The 18015-nt window shown below is 38.0% G+C and overlaps 1 protein-coding gene across 2 annotated transcripts in view; it reads left to right on the forward strand.

Moving 5' to 3' along the window:
- LOC129726804 (SPEG neighbor protein-like) overlaps positions 1–18015 on the forward strand; it is a 224920-nt gene that overhangs the window by 151629 nt on the left and 55276 nt on the right. For both annotated transcript variants that reach the window (XM_055683924.1, XM_055683923.1), the window contains one exon: positions 12014–12107. In XM_055683924.1, coding sequence (XP_055539899.1) covers positions 12014–12107 — 94 coding nt within the window. The remainder of the gene's footprint in view (positions 1–12013; positions 12108–18015) is intronic.

The following is an 18015-nucleotide window of genomic DNA, read 5'->3' on the forward strand; positions in this document are numbered from 1 at the left end:
ACGCTGCTGGCCGCTAGTGGCGTTAGCTGTTTGCGGTGTTTGTCCGTGTGGGGAATATGGTAAATATCGAGATTCGAGGAACTAAGCCTTGCACTTGCTATTTCAGGTAGCCAACCAGGCGCAAAATGAATGTGTGTAAATTTGTTGGTAAAAAGGACACCGGTAACGAAAATGTACCTTCTAAGGAAAGCAATCCAAATTCGACGGATTATTTTTCAGAACCAGTAGTAGAGCCGGATTTACGATTGTGGGGGTCCAGGGCACTGTGGTCCAGGAATGAAAAAAGGTGGTCAAAAGTCATTTTCTCGTAAACGTCACATTTTAGAGCAATACTGGCTTCGGGAAAGTTTTAGAGTAAAAAAAGATCCTTCTTTGGACAATAACAGATCCGTGATTAATCCCCCAACAAGTGAGATAAAAAAAATATTTTCTCTAAAAATCAATATTTTTTATCGCCGTCTTTGGCAAAGTTTTACAAAATAACATAACAAAAAACTTTGCTGAAGACACTAGCTAGCTATTTCTCAATCTTACTGAGCTATCTGATTATGTTTAATGATGTTTTTAAAAAAAAGTTTTTGCCGTTAACATTCATATTTTAACCTACTATACCTCTGATATTCTCACTGAACTTTTAAAACAACATCAGACCTTTATTTTTAATATGTTACAGCAGAATTTAATTCATGATATTTAGGTTTCTATCAATATTTCCTGCCAAAAAATTTACTTTTAACAAGTAATTTTCGATTTTCTTTCGATTCCCAACACATCCCACGGCAAGATTACCACCAATTGAATGGTCCATGTGCTCTGCACACACGACAGTTAAAATTTCTTGCAGAAACTTATAAAATCATGGAACAAAACAACTTTAAAGTATGTTCATTTATGTCATGTTGATCAATAGCGGATCTTTGTTGCGAAATACATAGCATGCTTTGCATTTTTACGTTTTGATGCATCTTTTGAAGTACTGGTAGTATTGAATATTTTGTTGGCCGCGCATAAAAATTGCTCTCCGCTGTGCCCTCCAGTAGCTGTGCCAGTTAAATATCCTGCAGCGTACGATGGTAACTATTGCTACCGTATGCAACATAAAGGTAACATGCTCCGCGGTTCCTGGAAACTGACTCGTATGCAGCTCTCGTTTCTCAATGTCGCGTACCATTAACAGCTGCACTGCACTCGCTATTGTGTAACAAACTAAACTGAAGCTGCATTTTCTACACGCATTTTTTCGTATCGAGTTCAGAGTAGATCCTCGCCATTAGGGCGTGGCCACACAGCTTAGAGAAAAACAAACAAACCAAAACACTTTGTTGAGTCAAAATATGTAGGCAGTGGAATTTATTTCGTCCATGTTATTGTTATCTGTCCTCGGCAAGCAAGCCAATAACGAGGAAAATGTATGGGAAAGCCCTTGGAAAGACCTTGGAACTTTTCACCTTTTTCCACCATTGAGCAGTAAAGTAACAATGTTGAACATTATCATCAACATCAAAAAATTGTTTAATCCCCAAAGTATCGACGAACCCGTGGTTCAAGGGGTTGGATGTAGGTCGGGATTTCATTTGCGTGATGTCCCGGCTTATGTCCAATCACTATAGATTTGACGCGCTCCTCCGTCGTGTTGGGCTCGGGGAAAGTGGTATCTGTGCCTGTGGTGAAGGTTATCACGACATAGAGCATGTGGTTTGGTCATGCCCTGTACACCGTGACGCCAGGTCTAAATTAATAGCTTCCCTGCAGGCCGAGGGTAGACAGCCGGCTGTTCCTGTTCGTGATGTCTTGGCGAGCCGTGACCTATCCTACATGTCCCTTATATACGTTTTCCTGAAATCCATCCACGCCCCAGTCTAGTCCCGTTCCCCTCCGTCTACACCCAACAAAACGACAAGAACACGTTTGAACCTTAAGCACAAAACCAGCAACCAGACCCCGCACAATAGAACCAGGACCCAAGGACTACGAGCCTCTGTCCCAACTCACGACATCGTGGCTCAGCAGAACGAATCCATACATGCCATTCGACGATTATCAGACGACCATTGAACAACAAAACACTGATTGGAAATCCCATGCTAGTTTTAAGTTAGACTTAATTTCAGCTCGTAGTCGGCAGCGAGGATAAAAAATTTGCTTTAGTTTTTAAGTCATCAGATATAATTGGCGCCGTTAAACATTAAATTGTATTTGTGCCGTGTCAAATAAATGTTATGTGAAGAAAAAAAAAAAAATCAAAAAATTGTTACACATTTTATCTATCCACCGACATATAAATGACTAAGATGCATTAAGTCGCATTAAGGGTTAACCAGTTTTCACACTTTTTGCAATTTCCGTTGCACCTAAGTTTCTTCTACACGAGGCATACGACAAAAGCGGAAAAATAACGTAATAGAAACTTAAATTCCGAAATCCACATTCAAGAACGCGTAAATTCTGGAATTTGCGAATCTCACTATTGAGAATACGCAGATGTACACGTTGGCGCACACTGCTGAGATAAATTCGATAGCATTCGAAGAGCAAACATGCGTGACGGGCGGTTGCAGTTCCGAGATGCAAAGCAAATATCATGTGGCACTAGTGGGCACACAATGTTTCGTATTTTGGACTTAACTAATCTTACCATTCCGACCTGCTAGAAAGATGCGGTGTTCAGCAAACTTGTTCAGGAGGCTTAAGGCTTCTACATAGTAGACAATTTAATATTGAATTACCCCGCTATGCGGCGCTAGGGTGCATGCAATTTTTCGTATTTAGACTTCAACTTATCGCGTGATCATTGCTACCCACAAAGTTGCGGTGTTCGGCTTGTGCCACCAGTTCTGGTCCAGCATGTCGAAATACATTATAACGCCGCATGTGTGTTCAAAACTATTCCATCGATTCTATTTTCATAACAATTCGGTGTAATACGAAATGCCCTCTGTGGTGTTCAAATCCTTCAACATCGGATTAGAGGCATGTCTACTGCAACTGTTTGCAGCCGAGGTAATCAATTCAGTCGCGGTATCGTGAATTTTCCCAATTGTAAAACGGGTTGTGAATGTTGGTGATCAAACTGTCAACATAAACACACACAAGCTTACGTATTGTGCGAAGTGATCAAACTGTCAACTCTAATTGGTTAAACTTCGTCATGTGTAAACAATCTCAGTGCTTATAGAATCGCGTAAATAAAAAGTGTTACTGTCTTACTGAATATTGCAACTATCTAAACAGAGTTTATGATAGAGTAAGTTGAAAACACTAAAAACTTTATGCACACTAGCAGCACATTGAAGAAAAAATCCGAACTAATCTGTTAGCCAACCAGAAACTTTTGATCTTTTGAGTAACTTTGCTGAAAATCGCAACTCTCTTAATGCTTGGATTATTGAGCTAAAATGAATTCGAAACGCTCAAAACTACATGCACACTAGAGCTGCGTTGCAGCTGAATTCCGCACTATACTGTTCGGCAATTACAAGCCCTTGACCTCCTGAGTAACTTTGCAGAAAATCGCAACTCTCTGAATGACGGGATTATTGAGCTAAATAACGTTCAAAACACTCGAAATTGTTTTGTGGCTGTCTTTTGTATCAAGTTGCACTACGATATCTTAATTTAGGCAGTGGCTACGAAGAGGCTATAGACAAGGGCAAACAGTGCATTTCTCATCTATGATCTAACAGTTCAAATAACAATTTTCTGCATTTTACGATAGCGTAGATAATTTTACAACTGATTGCTGCAATTAGTAAGACTTGCGCGAAAAATTATGTGATTCAGGCTCACTAGCTCAGAAATTCTTCAGATAAACTTTGAGGTTAATTGTGTTTGTCAATGCCATTTATTGACAAGTGAATATTTTTCAACATAGCAAATTTTTTATTTAGTTTTGGATGATTTACAGTGATAATTAAATTATACATGAGGTGATTTATTAGCAATTATGTATATATGAAAATTTCAATCGCTATACTGCTAGCCACACACGCTATATAGCAAGCCACGCATGCGATAAACTATATAGCATATATAGCAAGCCACGCACGCTAGCCGCACGTCTTATAGCAAGCCACACACGCTATATAGCAAGCCAGGTACGCTATATAGCAAGCCACACAAGCTATAGACATGCACATACACGCTATAAACATACACACACGCTATACAGCTAGCCACGTACGCTATATAGCAAGCCACGCACTCTAGCCACACGCTCTATAGAAAGCCACACACGCTAGCCACACGCTATATAGCAAGCCACGCACGCTAAATAGCATGCCACACAAGCTATAGACATGCACGGACACGCTAGACATGCACACGCTATATAGCAAACCACGCACGCAAGCCACACGAGCTATAAACATGCACACACGCGCTACAGACATGCATACACGCCATAAACATACACACACGCTATATAGCAAGCCACACACGCTAGTAGCCACACACCTTATATATTAGGGACATACGCTACAGATATTCACACACGTTATGTGCACACAGGCTTTGTTTTGCTCATCTTCATCTTAAAGAGAAAGAGTTTTCTTTCCTCTCAACAACTGCGAGCTTACATTCAATGTGCATCACACCATCTGCTGTAGAGAGAGCGCAGAGTAATAGTTTCTCTGACAAAAAAACGCTCCTAATTTGACAGAGCATCCGCGCACGCAAGAAAAATGAAATAAATTGCTCGGCGACCAACTGAGCATTGCGTTACCGTTCTCATCGCTCTGGGGTGCGGCAAAAACAGTATAAAATCGAACTTTCTGCAGAATACGCACCCATGGTGAGTTGTGAATCTTCCTATAATATCAAATTCGAAAACTGTTAGGATATGGCTTCAATATGAACCTAAATGTTTTGATATTTGGCCAACTTCTCTTCTAGTAAAGGAGAAGCTAACGAAAACTACTCCCTCTTAAACTGAGAGAGCAAATAAAGGTTTATCCCTAACACGTGATGATAAAGAGTGAAAAAGAACTCTGCGACTGAAATACTCTACGCCTAAATGTGGATAATTACTCACTCTGTGTGAGAGAAAGTCTAGTTTTCCAAGGGGTTTGGCAGGTAGGAAAGGAAATTTGGGCAAAAATCAAGAGAACGGAAGAAGCCTGTGTGCACACCCTATATATATACATACGCTAGAGGATGGTGGCTTCTCAAACCAACTGGCAGTGCGAATCTTTTTCAGTTTCGGGTTGTATTCACCCAACGATACAGTGACCGGCACAAAAAAAGATCCACCCCCAGGAGGAAATTTTTTGGAAAAAAACTCGTGTTTTTCTAACACACCTTTATTTCCATTTTTGGAATATAAAGTTGATCTCCTAACTTCATTTTTCTGGAGAAATAGAATTGATTTTCATTCAAAAAACATTTAAATAAAGTGTTTACTTAATGGCTAGTTTTTTTAAGCATGACAGAAAAAAAGATCAACCACCGTAATATTTTTTCCGTATATTTCACGTTGGTTAACCCCCCGGTGTTGACACTTCAATGTTTTTGTTTGTCGAAAACATTTAATGTAGAGGGCGTAAGACAACTTCAAGTGTTGATTAGAGCTGATTATAAAGCTGTGAGAAATGACAGGGGGAAAAATTTCCTTGCAGGTCCGAAACCTTATTGTGCGTGATGCTAAGCTTGGGGAATCTGAACGGAAAATAGCGGAAAAATTTGGAGTGAGCCTTGGAGCAGTGCAAAAGATCATAGGAAAACATAAAGAGCTCGGTAGTGTTGCTGATCGACCGGGAAGAGGGGCAAAACGCAAGAGCAGCGCGCGAACCGATGACTTGATCATCCGGCAGATCAAGAAAGATCCACGCACAACCGTGCGAGCCATTAAGGAACGGTTGGATTTGACGATCTCTGACCGTACCATTCGACGGCGCATAGCAGAAAAGGATTTGAAGAGCTATTTTGCTAAAAAGAGGCCGATGCTTAGCAAAGTGAACAAAAATTAACGCTTCCTCTTTGCCAAAAACCACATCAACAAGCCCGTGGAGTTCTGGAAGCATATCATTCGGTCGGATGAGTCAAAGTTCGAGCACTTCAATAAGAAATGGCGATTAAGAGTTTGGCGGAAAAGCGATGAGGGGCTCCAGGATAGACATCTTCCGCCAACAATGAAGCACGGCGATGGAACATTATGGTTTGGGGCTGTTTCTCGTGGTTTGGTGTAGGAAATTTGTGCGAAATCAAGGGTATAATGACGGCAGAAGTGTACATCGACATTTTGTGTGAGAATTTGGAGGAGTCGATACTTAAAATGGGACTGGAGAATAGTTAACCATTTCAGCAAGACAACGACCCAAAACACACAGCGAAGAAAACACGTGCATTCTTCCGGTCAACCCGCATCAAATCAATAGAATGGCCACCCCAGAGCCCTGATTTGAACCCAATTTAAAATTTCTGGGCCATACTCGACAACAAGGTGGATAAAACGGGGGTAACAAACAAACAAACATATTTTACAGCCCTACAAAAGGCTTGGGACGATCTGGACCCACAGCATCTCCGGAACCTCGTTGAAAGCATGTCAAAGCGTCTTCAATTGGTGATTGAGACCAAAGAAGGTCATATTAACTACTAGTAGTTTGTTTTGATTCGTTTGAACTATTGTTTTGTTTAAAAAAAATGAAGTGGATCTTTTTTTCTGTCATACTTTAAAAACTAACACATAAGAGAACATATGTTTTTTAAATATTTTTAAATAAAAATCAGTGATATGTCTAAAGAAAAATTAAGTTTGGAGGTAAACTTTTCTGTTCCATAAATTTAAACCATAGTAAGTTGACAAAAAGAACGAGAGGCTTCAAAAAAAAATTATACTGGGGGTAGATCTTGTTTTGTGCCGGTCACTGTATCTGAATTGGATTACCGCTGGTGGGGTCCAACTCAGATCGAAGGGAAGCCGAACTAAAGGGGGAAGAACTGCAGCTTACCACTACCACCGCCGCTGTTGCCCGATGCTGATCAACTTCGCCTACCGCCATCGGTGTTGTTATCCGCTGTTGCTGCCTGCTGCTAGTAAACTGATTTGCTTGAGGAGAAACAGTCTCTTATATAGCCCGAAGAGTGCATTCCCGGTTAACTAGGTACTCCATTCTGTCGTCCTTTTTAGGGAAAGGCAGCAAGCGACCAATCAAAAGTCGACATTTGCGTTTCGACAATGTTCAACAATTTTCAATATTACAATAGTTTGAACAATCAGATAACAATTTTCTGCATTTGGACGGGTGATTAAATGATTTTCCAATCGATTGCTGCAAAAATGACAGAAATCTGTTAGAAATTGACTGGGTTTGAAACGTTTGAAATTGGACAATTTTTGTGACGCTCTCGATGTTTTCGGTTTTGAAATTGGATTCCTGTATTGAAATTGGGACCCTGTAATTGTTGCCGTAAGACGTATACTACGTCAAAAAGTTAACTACTGTTTCACCTATTACTTAGTCATTTTCATTCATTCGGTTTGATTATTGTTTTCTATTACTCCAAGTCGCTTTCTTTTTCTAATGTTTTATACTTTCCTTGCTATTCCCTTATATACGTTCTTATACGCTCCATCCTCTTTTCAAATAACTAACAAAACCTTGATATAAAATTTACCATTCGAACATTTTATTCCTGCATTTTCATTCCAAAACTGTACCGGTATCATACGAACGCCATTGAATTGAATTCCTCATTCGTTCATTGACCGGCAAAACGGACGGTTCTTTCTGGCGCAGCAGAAGGCGGGTCGTGGCAAATATTAGTCGCTCATAAAAGCGCACGCCATTGAATTGAATTTCTCATTCGCTCGTATGTATGTATTACTATTGCACCTGTGTGGGTAGGTTCAGCGCGTTTTTATCGAAGATTTAGTTTTTCTCGTTTATTCATTAACATTCATCAAAAATAGTAAAACGCCTGAACGAACACGGCTGTAAATTCGTCTTTACAGCAGCGATTTAAATTTCTTCAGCCAGTCCTAATGAATCGAGGAAAAATTACTGCCGATGAATGATCAACACTTGTTTACTGGAAATTTTATTTCAAATCGAATCCAAACAGGTTCATTTAAGCACCATAAATTATCGGTAAAGTTTTCTCAATGCGCATACATTGAATTTTTGTTTTTGTTTCTCAGTGCGTGGTTTTATTTTTGTTTATTATGTTGTTGTTATGTAATTTAGACTTAGACAAAATTTACCTCATCCAGACGGATTTTTTTTTCTAAGTCTAAATCACACCCTCAGCCTGTGTTCATTTTTCGCAACGTAATCCTAATTTTAAGCTTAAAATGTAAGTCATAGGACATTAAATGTAGTTCATGAAGAACGAACGAAGGTTTTTCTGGAGTGAACGCGTTAATATAAAAGAACCCTTATTTGTGTATATATTATTGATTATAACGCTTTCTTGAGACTTTAGAAATGCACTGTTGGATAAAATTGCTGAAAATACTAGAGTTTCAATTCCGTCTCAATCATGCGGTCATGTATTGGATATCACCCTCCTATTTTTTTGTTATTTTTATCTTCTCTATTTTTCATTGTTGTTATTTTAATTGGATTTATTTTAATCGTTATTTTTTCGTTTTCGACTATTTTACTGAATTTCTTGCTCATTTTTATTTTTTGTTTCTTAGGTATTTTTTCAGCGTACGACTCAGTAACATTTCTACAAAAAAGAAATGGTGCAGAGTATTGTAAAAGTTTCGCCTACTAACCCATACGGATGTGTAGGGCCTTCGTAGCTGAAGTGTCAATTTTTGGTCATATGGTCATAAACCGTCATCATGGTAGCACGAGTGATTCTGCTGACCTGGTGCCAATAAAATCGACTTTTCAAATATTAGTTAGCGGTAGGGCTCAAACGTTTCGTCTTATTAAAAAAAGGTTCCCATGCTTAATTGCTTGAAATAACTTTATTGCTGGAAAAAATGATCAACTTCGAATTTGGCTTGCAAATTGTGTGACACTGAAAATTTACACAACGTGGATTTATTGATTAAGCTCCATTAATTACAAAAAAAAAGCTATTGATGAATGGAAATGTGGACACAAGTTTGTCTGATTTTTTTTCTATGGAAATTATAGCTAAATTTGGATAGTTGTTGAAACTTGAAAAAATAAAAAATATAAAAAGGTAAAATTTTCCAGAAGCAATAATTATTTCACAATTTTTTTAAAGTGTATGTTTTATTTTGAAAGAATAAAATTATTATCTGCAGGTTTGCGTACTACACTGTATTGATCAAACGAACAGTTTTGACCCTACAAAAAAGAACTTTGCATATAAATTGAATTTACAGCCATTCTTCCAAAAATAGAAGAATTGCATATGTAGTTTGAAAAATTGACGTCAAAATTAAGGTTTTAACTATTTTATTCAGTATTTCTTTAACTTCAAACAATTATCAATGTTCAGTTAACACCGTGGAGTTTCCGTAAAATAATTCACTTTCGAAAAGTGGGCTCTCAAGATGATTTATTTATAACAATATTTTTATGTTTATGATACAATTTTTTTTTGTCTTCCGGTACACATTCTTTCTGGAACAACAAAATTACTGTCAACAACTTTGGCAAAGGAATCATACCAATCAACAAAGTCGTTAGGCCTCTAATTTTAATTTTTTTTTAACTTTCTTACTTGCCTTTTTCTTATATATCCATGATGAAGGCTTTTGCTAATAATTTTCATATGAAATAAGATTATTGGAAGTGGTCTTTTCCAGCCAAGTTTTTTGAACAAACAACTTTTATGGTTTATTTTTTTTTTTTTGAATAGCCAAACCATAGTCAACAACATTTTCAAAGATGTCACACCGATCAAACAAACCGTTAAGGCTCTAAAATATTTGTAATAATTTCTACCATTTTACGTAAGCCCTCTTAACAAAGTATTCGTGATTGGAAAAAAGTTGATGATAATCAAAAATAGTGTGAAAAAAGCCCTAAACTACTACTAAAGTGGGTCAGCTGATTAATGATTTTATAGTTGTTTATTAAGTTTTATTGGCAGTTTTATTGAATTGATCATTGAAGCTGCCGAAAGAGTACTTTGAATTTTAAATTGATACATAATTTTTTTAATTGTTCCCCAGTGAATCTAAACGTCCATCCATTGTTTTCACAATACTTTGAAACCACAGTTTGTTTTCTGGTTTATATTACCGAGATAGAACACGTCTGGTTGAGCCTATAAATTTTATGCCAGTTGACAAAAAAGTGGCATACAAAAAAAAAAGTTTTTCTATCAAGGTTTAAAACTCAATTTGATAGAAAGCAAAGTTCCTGGAAAAGCCTTTTTGTCGCACAAAAAGCATGAGCAAGCATTCGGCATGTTTTTTTTTGTTGGCTAGCCTCTTCGACCTTTGACAGTAGATTATATAATGAAAATTGTTCGCTTTCCCGTGACATTTTACCAGCGCTCACCATCGTTTGTCAACTGAAATCCCAGACTCCGAAGATCGAAAAAACAAATAGTATCACCACACTGGAAGCTTGCAGTAAAATAAATAAAGCAAACCGAGCTGCCACAGTGCAGTGGTGGAGTAATGGCAAACCTAAAACGCTTGCAGCGTTTCTCTAATGGGAATGTATCCAGCAAAGAGAAATGTACAACAATGTGAAATAAGTTGTTTTTATTTCCAACAATAGAAATTACAACTATGCTTAGTAATGGAAGCACAGGAACAAAGCTACTTATCCTGCACAGCAGAACAAACCAATGCAGTAGGACAGGCCCTGCAGGTCATCCTTTATGTCATTCAGTGCACATCCAGTGGCAATGTTGGTCAATAATAGCATCATCAGCTCGCGTGTTGTCGAAGAGCAGGAAACGTTGCTGCTAGCTTTTGGACTTCCGCCGCCACTGCAGCCGTGATGGGATCCATTAAAATCTTGATTGGAAAGCAAAACTGGAGAAACGTCCAAAGACGAGCTTTGGGAAAACAATTTGTCACACTGGAACTGTGGAAAGAGAATGTGTGCCACAATGGAACTGTCGGGCCCGGATCAAGATCATATAGCAACAAACCGAACGTTTTATCGCTGTAGCCTCGCTTGTAGATTGAGGAGGGTTATCGAGGTCAACGATTTGATTTCGATTGAAGCTATTTCCCTTGAATCAGCTCAAATGTTCGGACATTCCATGGTCGACAAAACTGTCGGGTTGAAAAGTAATAAATCTTCCCTCCGAGAAATTCAAAGGGATATGCTGCAACGAATTTATTATTGAGGTAAAACGATAAGTTTTGAGTGTAGTTGCGAAAATATCAGTTGGATGATATTCGAAAATTAATTAACCTTCGTCAATGTCATTAATATTACTAAACATCTCAATTACGCTAGCCGGAAAACCGATAAATACCCTCTAATTTATTTTACGGCTTTATTATTTACGAGCGGTTAAAGAAATTCCGTCCGCCAGCGCGTTTATTGATACGGAAACGTAGTACGCCTGGTGCCATTATCAGCAAATTATTATCTCTCGCTTATTGGGGTCGCATTCCGCAGAAAATAAAATCGTTTAGCACTATCAAAGATCCAATCAACCCGGCATTCCGGTTCGATCCGAATCGCCGCGTCACGTCCACGCGGTTCGCTCAGCCGATAGTAATTGCTTTGCGTCTCCATCCTTCCATTGTGTAATCCTCTTGAGGGTTAAGAGTTTTCAATTGTCAGATTGGGCTCCGTTGCATTATTAAAAGAAGCGGTAAGAAACTAAATGATTATTATGTCACCTAAACAATGAAACCATGTAATATATATTTCACCCGCAATGCTCCGCAAGCAATCTTCGCACAACGCCCCTCACCCAACCCAACGAGCAGCATCTTTCTAATCAACCGAACTTCTTGACCAACAAAAGAATTCTAAGATGAGAAAGATTTATGACCGGCGCCGCCCAGAAACGGAACCCCAGAGTGTATACATCGATAGAACCAAGCAACTCGCCCACGGCAACAACTCAATTATCTGATTTCGTTTTTTTTTCCCTTTTTCTTCCTCCGTAGGTGCTCTACCCGCAGCCGCGGGATTCGGGAGTGTACGAGTGTCAGATATCTACAACGCCTCCGGTGGGATACTCCATGATGCTGTCCGTTGTCGGTAAGTGGGTTGATATTTGCTCTCGTTGTCCGTCTCCACTTTCAGCCCCAGAAAAGCTCATCATCTCCCGCAGGATGTGCTCTCAGCAATCAGCCAAAATCGAGCCTCCCACCTAGAGTGGGTTGAAATTACGAACCGAAGGTCAACACGCTTGTCATTATTTTGATTTCACGCACACACCACTGTCAGAGGTTATTTCGAACTGTATCGGTAATAGCTTTTGGCCTAGGGCAGAGTAGAAAATTATTTTGTTTGTATACTCTGGTGGGATTAGTAACCAAGGGGATTGGAATACCGGAAGTATCTGCACTGCTGGAATTGCTTCATGAAAATGTTGAATGATTGAATTGTAGTAGGGTTTTATTCATGGAAAAAGAAAACATTAGTAATGATCATACAAGCCTAAGATAATAACCCTCATAGTCTCTTGAATTGCGATCATTTTTATGGAACTTTTTTGCAGTGTCATTTTCCTACGTTATCGCGTTGGACGAATCGCTGCCTTCTCTGCTGCAGTTCATTTTTAGCGTTTCCGGAAAACTCTGCTTTAGTACCGTATTTTGGTCGGAAGTGCCCAGTCACAGTAGTTGGGACTGATTGTAAATCTCTCGTTTACGCCCACTTTTCAGTAAATTTCTGGTACGCGACCTTTCCTGCGTGGAAAATACTGTGCAAAGTCTTTGGTTCCTGTTTACGCGTATTTTTTGCGAACTCACGAAATGCATGTTTCACTTTGATGTGTCATTTATTTCGAGCACGCTTATAGTAGTATACTGCGTATTTCCGAGCCTGGGGATGATGAGTAAGCAGAAAGGGAGTGAATGGAACCACCGTTCAACGAGATGGATTGACAGTACAATGGTAGCTATCAGTTTACAACTGATGATGTGCTTGAAGAGGTGAAAGTTGGCTTTCAGATGACATCAACAGGCTATTATGAAATTGTTCATATCTGATTTCCATTCTTGCAAGATCTGTTGCGGTGTTCTGGTGAACGACCGATGTTAACGGACGATTTCCGTAATTTAGGGATTAAGGATAAAAGAAATAATAAGAAAATCGTACTTATGTTTTGGTCATGTTTTCTGTTGACTAAATTAAATAATACATATACACACCTGTTTAAAACGTTTTAGACGGAATACACATTCACATCCTCTTCAACATTCAGAGTCAACTCCACATTCTCATTCTCCCATATATACATCGACATACATCCACTTTCACAATCACTTTCACTTCCACATTCGCATTCAGATCCAGACCCACATTCACATCTATATCCACGTTTTTGCCATGTTCATTTCCATATCCACATCCTCATCCACATTCAGCATAATTAATTTTTAATTTCCTGTGTAAAATTTTTCAGTTTGTATATTCTCCGAATAGCTTAAGGTCCATTCCTATACCACTTGGTCATCACCTGGGGACCATGGGGTTTGTCTAAAAACCTTGAATAGCCACGGAGGAAAAGAAAATTAAAGAGTAATCCACGTTCGTTTTATCAGCGCACAGTGGTCTAAACTCGAAAAATCTTGATCGTTTTAGATTTGACTGTGAAATATTGATTTTATGTACCCAGTGTCTTCAGCAAGTTTATTCCATATAACAAGGCCTTTCTTTTGGAGTTTTCGGTTTTTTGATCAATCCTCCTAGTAGTTAGATATAAAAATTATTTTTTCTAATTTTCAAAATACCAGATTGCTTTCTTCAGCAAAGTTGTAGAAAAATCTATAAGAAAAAGAATTGCTGAACACTGTAATCTTCTATCTGCACGTCTGATATGACGAAATAGAGTTTTACGAGGAACACTCCTCGAAATTCGTTTTCGTTTATAACTTTTCCTGTAATCGTCGAAACAATTCAAGATGTTCTAAGATTTTGTTCATTCTGCCAAACCTCGCATTTTTGCAGAGTATATTGTTTTGATATTTTTATTTGTTGTAAAGATATTTCCAGTTTTTTGCTGAAAAACGCCATATTTAGGTGTTCACGTGTTTCCCGTATAATATTGTTCAATGCTTCCTACACTTCTTCCGAAGCTGTCCTATCGGAACCAAAAAGTGGTCAGCAATCTGTGCACCGTGAATTAGTATTTTGTGTACTGACGCAGGTAGATAGTACCATGGATATAACTCCACTACTTTTTGCGCCGTGTCGATGCAATATCTATCGAATTTTTCTGTGTTCAACTTTATACCAGAAGCACTAGCTTGAAGGATGGTTCCACAACGCTTCAATACATTTATATCAAGTCCTGTGGAGAAAATACCGGATTATAAATGCAAGCGAATAATCTGCAATCTCCGGAGAAATATGGACTTGAAATATGGCTGTTTTCAGCAAAAAACTATAAAAATCTTAACAACAAATGAAAATATCAAATAAATATATTTTACAAAAATGCGAGGTTTAGCAGAATGAACAAAATCTCAGAACATTTTGAATTGTTTCGACGATTACAGAAAAAGTTATGGACGAAAAACTAATTTTTAGGAGTGTTCCTCGTAAAACTCTGTTTCGTCATATCAGACGTACAGATAGAAGATTACAGTGTTCAGCAATTCTTTTTCTTATAGATTTTTCTACAACTTTGCTGAAGAAAGCAATCTGGTGTTTTGAAAATTGGAAAAAATAGTTTTTATATCTAACTTCTAGGGGGATTGGCCTTGTTATATAGAATAAACTTGCTGAAGATTCTGGGTACATAAAATCAATATCCCACAGTCAAATCTAAAACGATCACGATTTTTCGAGCTTAGACCACTGTGCAGCGTCGTGAAAAAAAATTGATTGCGTTAAGAAATATTATTTTGTTACTGGAAAAAAAAAACAAACGAATTCTATTTATTATTAAAGAAGTATTTCTATTAGCGTCTAGGAACGCTTGAAGGTTTTGCGATTTATTTTCAATTATTATTTTCAAATCTTCGGAGCAACGCCAAGTTCTGTAAATGGTGCTTTTTCTCCACACAGCTACCAATTTGTCGTTTATTGATGTAAATAAATTAACAAAAACTAAACTATTAGGAATATATTTTCAAATTGTTGAAAATTTACATATAAATTCATTTACACTGTACTTGTTTTGATTCCACCATTTTATTTTTTTTTCAAAGGAAGTGAATACACAACAAAGTTTACTTTGGATTGGTGCCTGCGTGTTGTGTAAAGTGGTTAGTGAAAAAGTAATGGAATTGACAGGTGAAGAATAAATAAAATTTTGGTAATTTATGTGATTTTGGCTGTTTCGGGCACCAAAATCGCCATCTTGAATCGATTCGATTTCTGATCAATAAAATGTCTATTTTTGATGGTATTTGACCATTTTAGACCGTTTCTAGAAACCGAAAGTCACCATGTTAGAAATCAACGTAACATTTAAAATTAATTTCTATTATGTGGATATCATCACGATTCACTAAAAAATTCGAGGTCATTTTATTTTTTAGAGCAAAATACTGTCTGAAGTATATGTATTTTTTTGTTCCCTACTATCTGGCAAGTTTTTCTAGAATTCGAAAGTCTCTCAATTGGACTTTAAACAGTCATATGGACTTGATTCCCGTCTTCTGGGCACCCAGGAACACACCCATATTTAATGGTATTTGGCCCTTCTAAAGAAGAATACACCTCAGAAAAGTAGGAAACGATAAGATGAATAAGATCCACTGCATTACGGAAATCAATTTTTTATGTATGAAATTACTGCATAATATTGAAAAAGTTCTTTAAAATATTAAACTGAGGTCAACACAAACTGGAAAAAAAATTAAAGGTTATAGCTGGTTACCCATTCCTGTGAATTTTGATGCCCCTAGTTATTTCAAAACACGTGCAAAACTTCCCCCTCGTTCTAACGCGAACGTTAACCGTGCGCTTCCTTTCACTGTTGAATCGGTGGAGACGCTAGGTTATCCATTTGACAGCATAGGACGAGATTAGGGGAAGATCTAGATCTAGAGCTCGATAGTAATATTCTAAAAAAAATTCTCCAACAAGGTGGTTACATATGTTGAGACGATTATATTTATATTACCACAAATTAGGGTGACCAAAATTTTCTATGAAATCAGTTATATATCTTTCGTATCTGTGTAGATAGAATTGAAGATTGTTCTACAATGTTGCTGCGTAAAAAACAGTTTTTTTTTCTATGTTTCGAAACGACCGATCTAGAGTTACGTTTCAATTAATAAATCAAAACAAGGTGACAACGGAAATTTTTTTTTAAAGGAACGATCTTTTTCTACCGTCTATTTTATTTCACGTTTTCCGAAAAACTTATAGAGCACGACTTATAAATCAAGTTAAAACCTTCTATTTAACCTAAAAAAAATGTGAAGCTATGTTTTGAACTCCACAATTGTACAGCTTGCGAGTTTAGATGAAAAATATGCTCATTGAACGCAGCTCATATTCTAAATCAGGCTTCGGAAAAAGAGTGCGGCGCGACACCATACTGACGACTGTTCTTTTTTTTTACTTTAACAACCTCATGAATAAACTATTCATGAGAGCTCACATACAGCTAAAGCTTACACAGGCAACGAAGGAGCCTTCTGCTGCACATGCCAGCTCTTTCTTGTGCATGTATTTTGTTCGTTCGATGATATTGGACTCGCCCTTCTTCGTTTCTCCTCTTTACTAAGCTGAAGCCATGATTAATACGAGGCAAATCATTTCATATATTTGCTCATTGTTGATATTATTCACCACGCGAGAAAAACCGTGTTTCGCAACGCCACGCTTGCATTATAGCATCAGCCTTACTCTCGTGAATCATATTCATCTTAAAGACCGCTCGGGTATATAGTAAAGGATTTGCTGTAAATGCTGTCTTTAGCGACAGCTTGAAAGGACCAACAGGCGTAAGAAGATGAAAATAAACAGCCTGTTTCGCATTGCCTGTAAACGTTATCGTCAGTGGCTGTCGGGCTGTGTACCAAACGTATGGAGAGCAGGGAGAGCTGTACAATGCAATGAGAGCCGAATTGGTTTAAAATTTGCTGTCACGGAAATATAGTCCATTTCAAAGGGTTTAAAAAATGTTTGGTCCTCACAGTTAATTTACAAAATTAAACAGATTATCAATGATGAAAAGCAAAGCAAAGTCTTGGTGCTACATTCCGATTCGGAACTCGAACTTCTGTTTATTATAAACAAACTTCTCAGACTTCACAGACTTGATATGATGAGGCAAGCAATAACAACAGGTTATGTTTACCGGGAGTCTCCAGCCAACACCACTACAGGTCCACCCAACCCACTCAAATCCAGAGCTTCAAGTGCATGTTTTGTGAGTCATGTTGCACTCATCCCACAAAAACAGCATACATTCCAGCAGTGCATCGCAGTATAAAGGAAGTTTGAATTCGGAATGATCTGTACGGCCTCCGTTTAATAGAGTCGATGCAAATCCTTACAATGCTTCAACCAGAACAACTCTGGACTGCGGACGTAGCCTTGGCAAAAAAGGGTTAATGTTTGTTGCAGTTTATTTTTTTAGCTCATCTAACACGTTGGTTGTTTTAATTTAAAATTGAATGAACATGTATTTCAAAAACATTCTCAACTCTTTAGCTAATCGTCTGCGGAAAATTTGCTTCGACGATGTTACCAAAATGTTGAAATTGAACTAATCTGCTACGACATTGAAGCTAGCTAACATCAAACGAATAGGGTCATATTGTCCATATGACGCAGTGCGAAGAGGTAGCAAGAAAATGAATCTTCGTATTAATGGCCTTTTCGGAGCATACAGATTTAGCTGATTGTTTACAACACGGAGGAGGGTCAGAAGTGCATCCCAATTACCGCAGGAGTGCCGCAAGGTTCTATCCTGGGACCGGTGCTGTGGAATGTCATGTATGACGGGGTGTTGAAACTTAAGTTCCCTGTAAGA

This window comes from Wyeomyia smithii, chromosome 3 (genome assembly GCF_029784165.1).
Source record: "Wyeomyia smithii strain HCP4-BCI-WySm-NY-G18 chromosome 3, ASM2978416v1, whole genome shotgun sequence".
Taxonomy (NCBI): Eukaryota; Metazoa; Arthropoda; class Insecta; order Diptera; family Culicidae; genus Wyeomyia; species Wyeomyia smithii.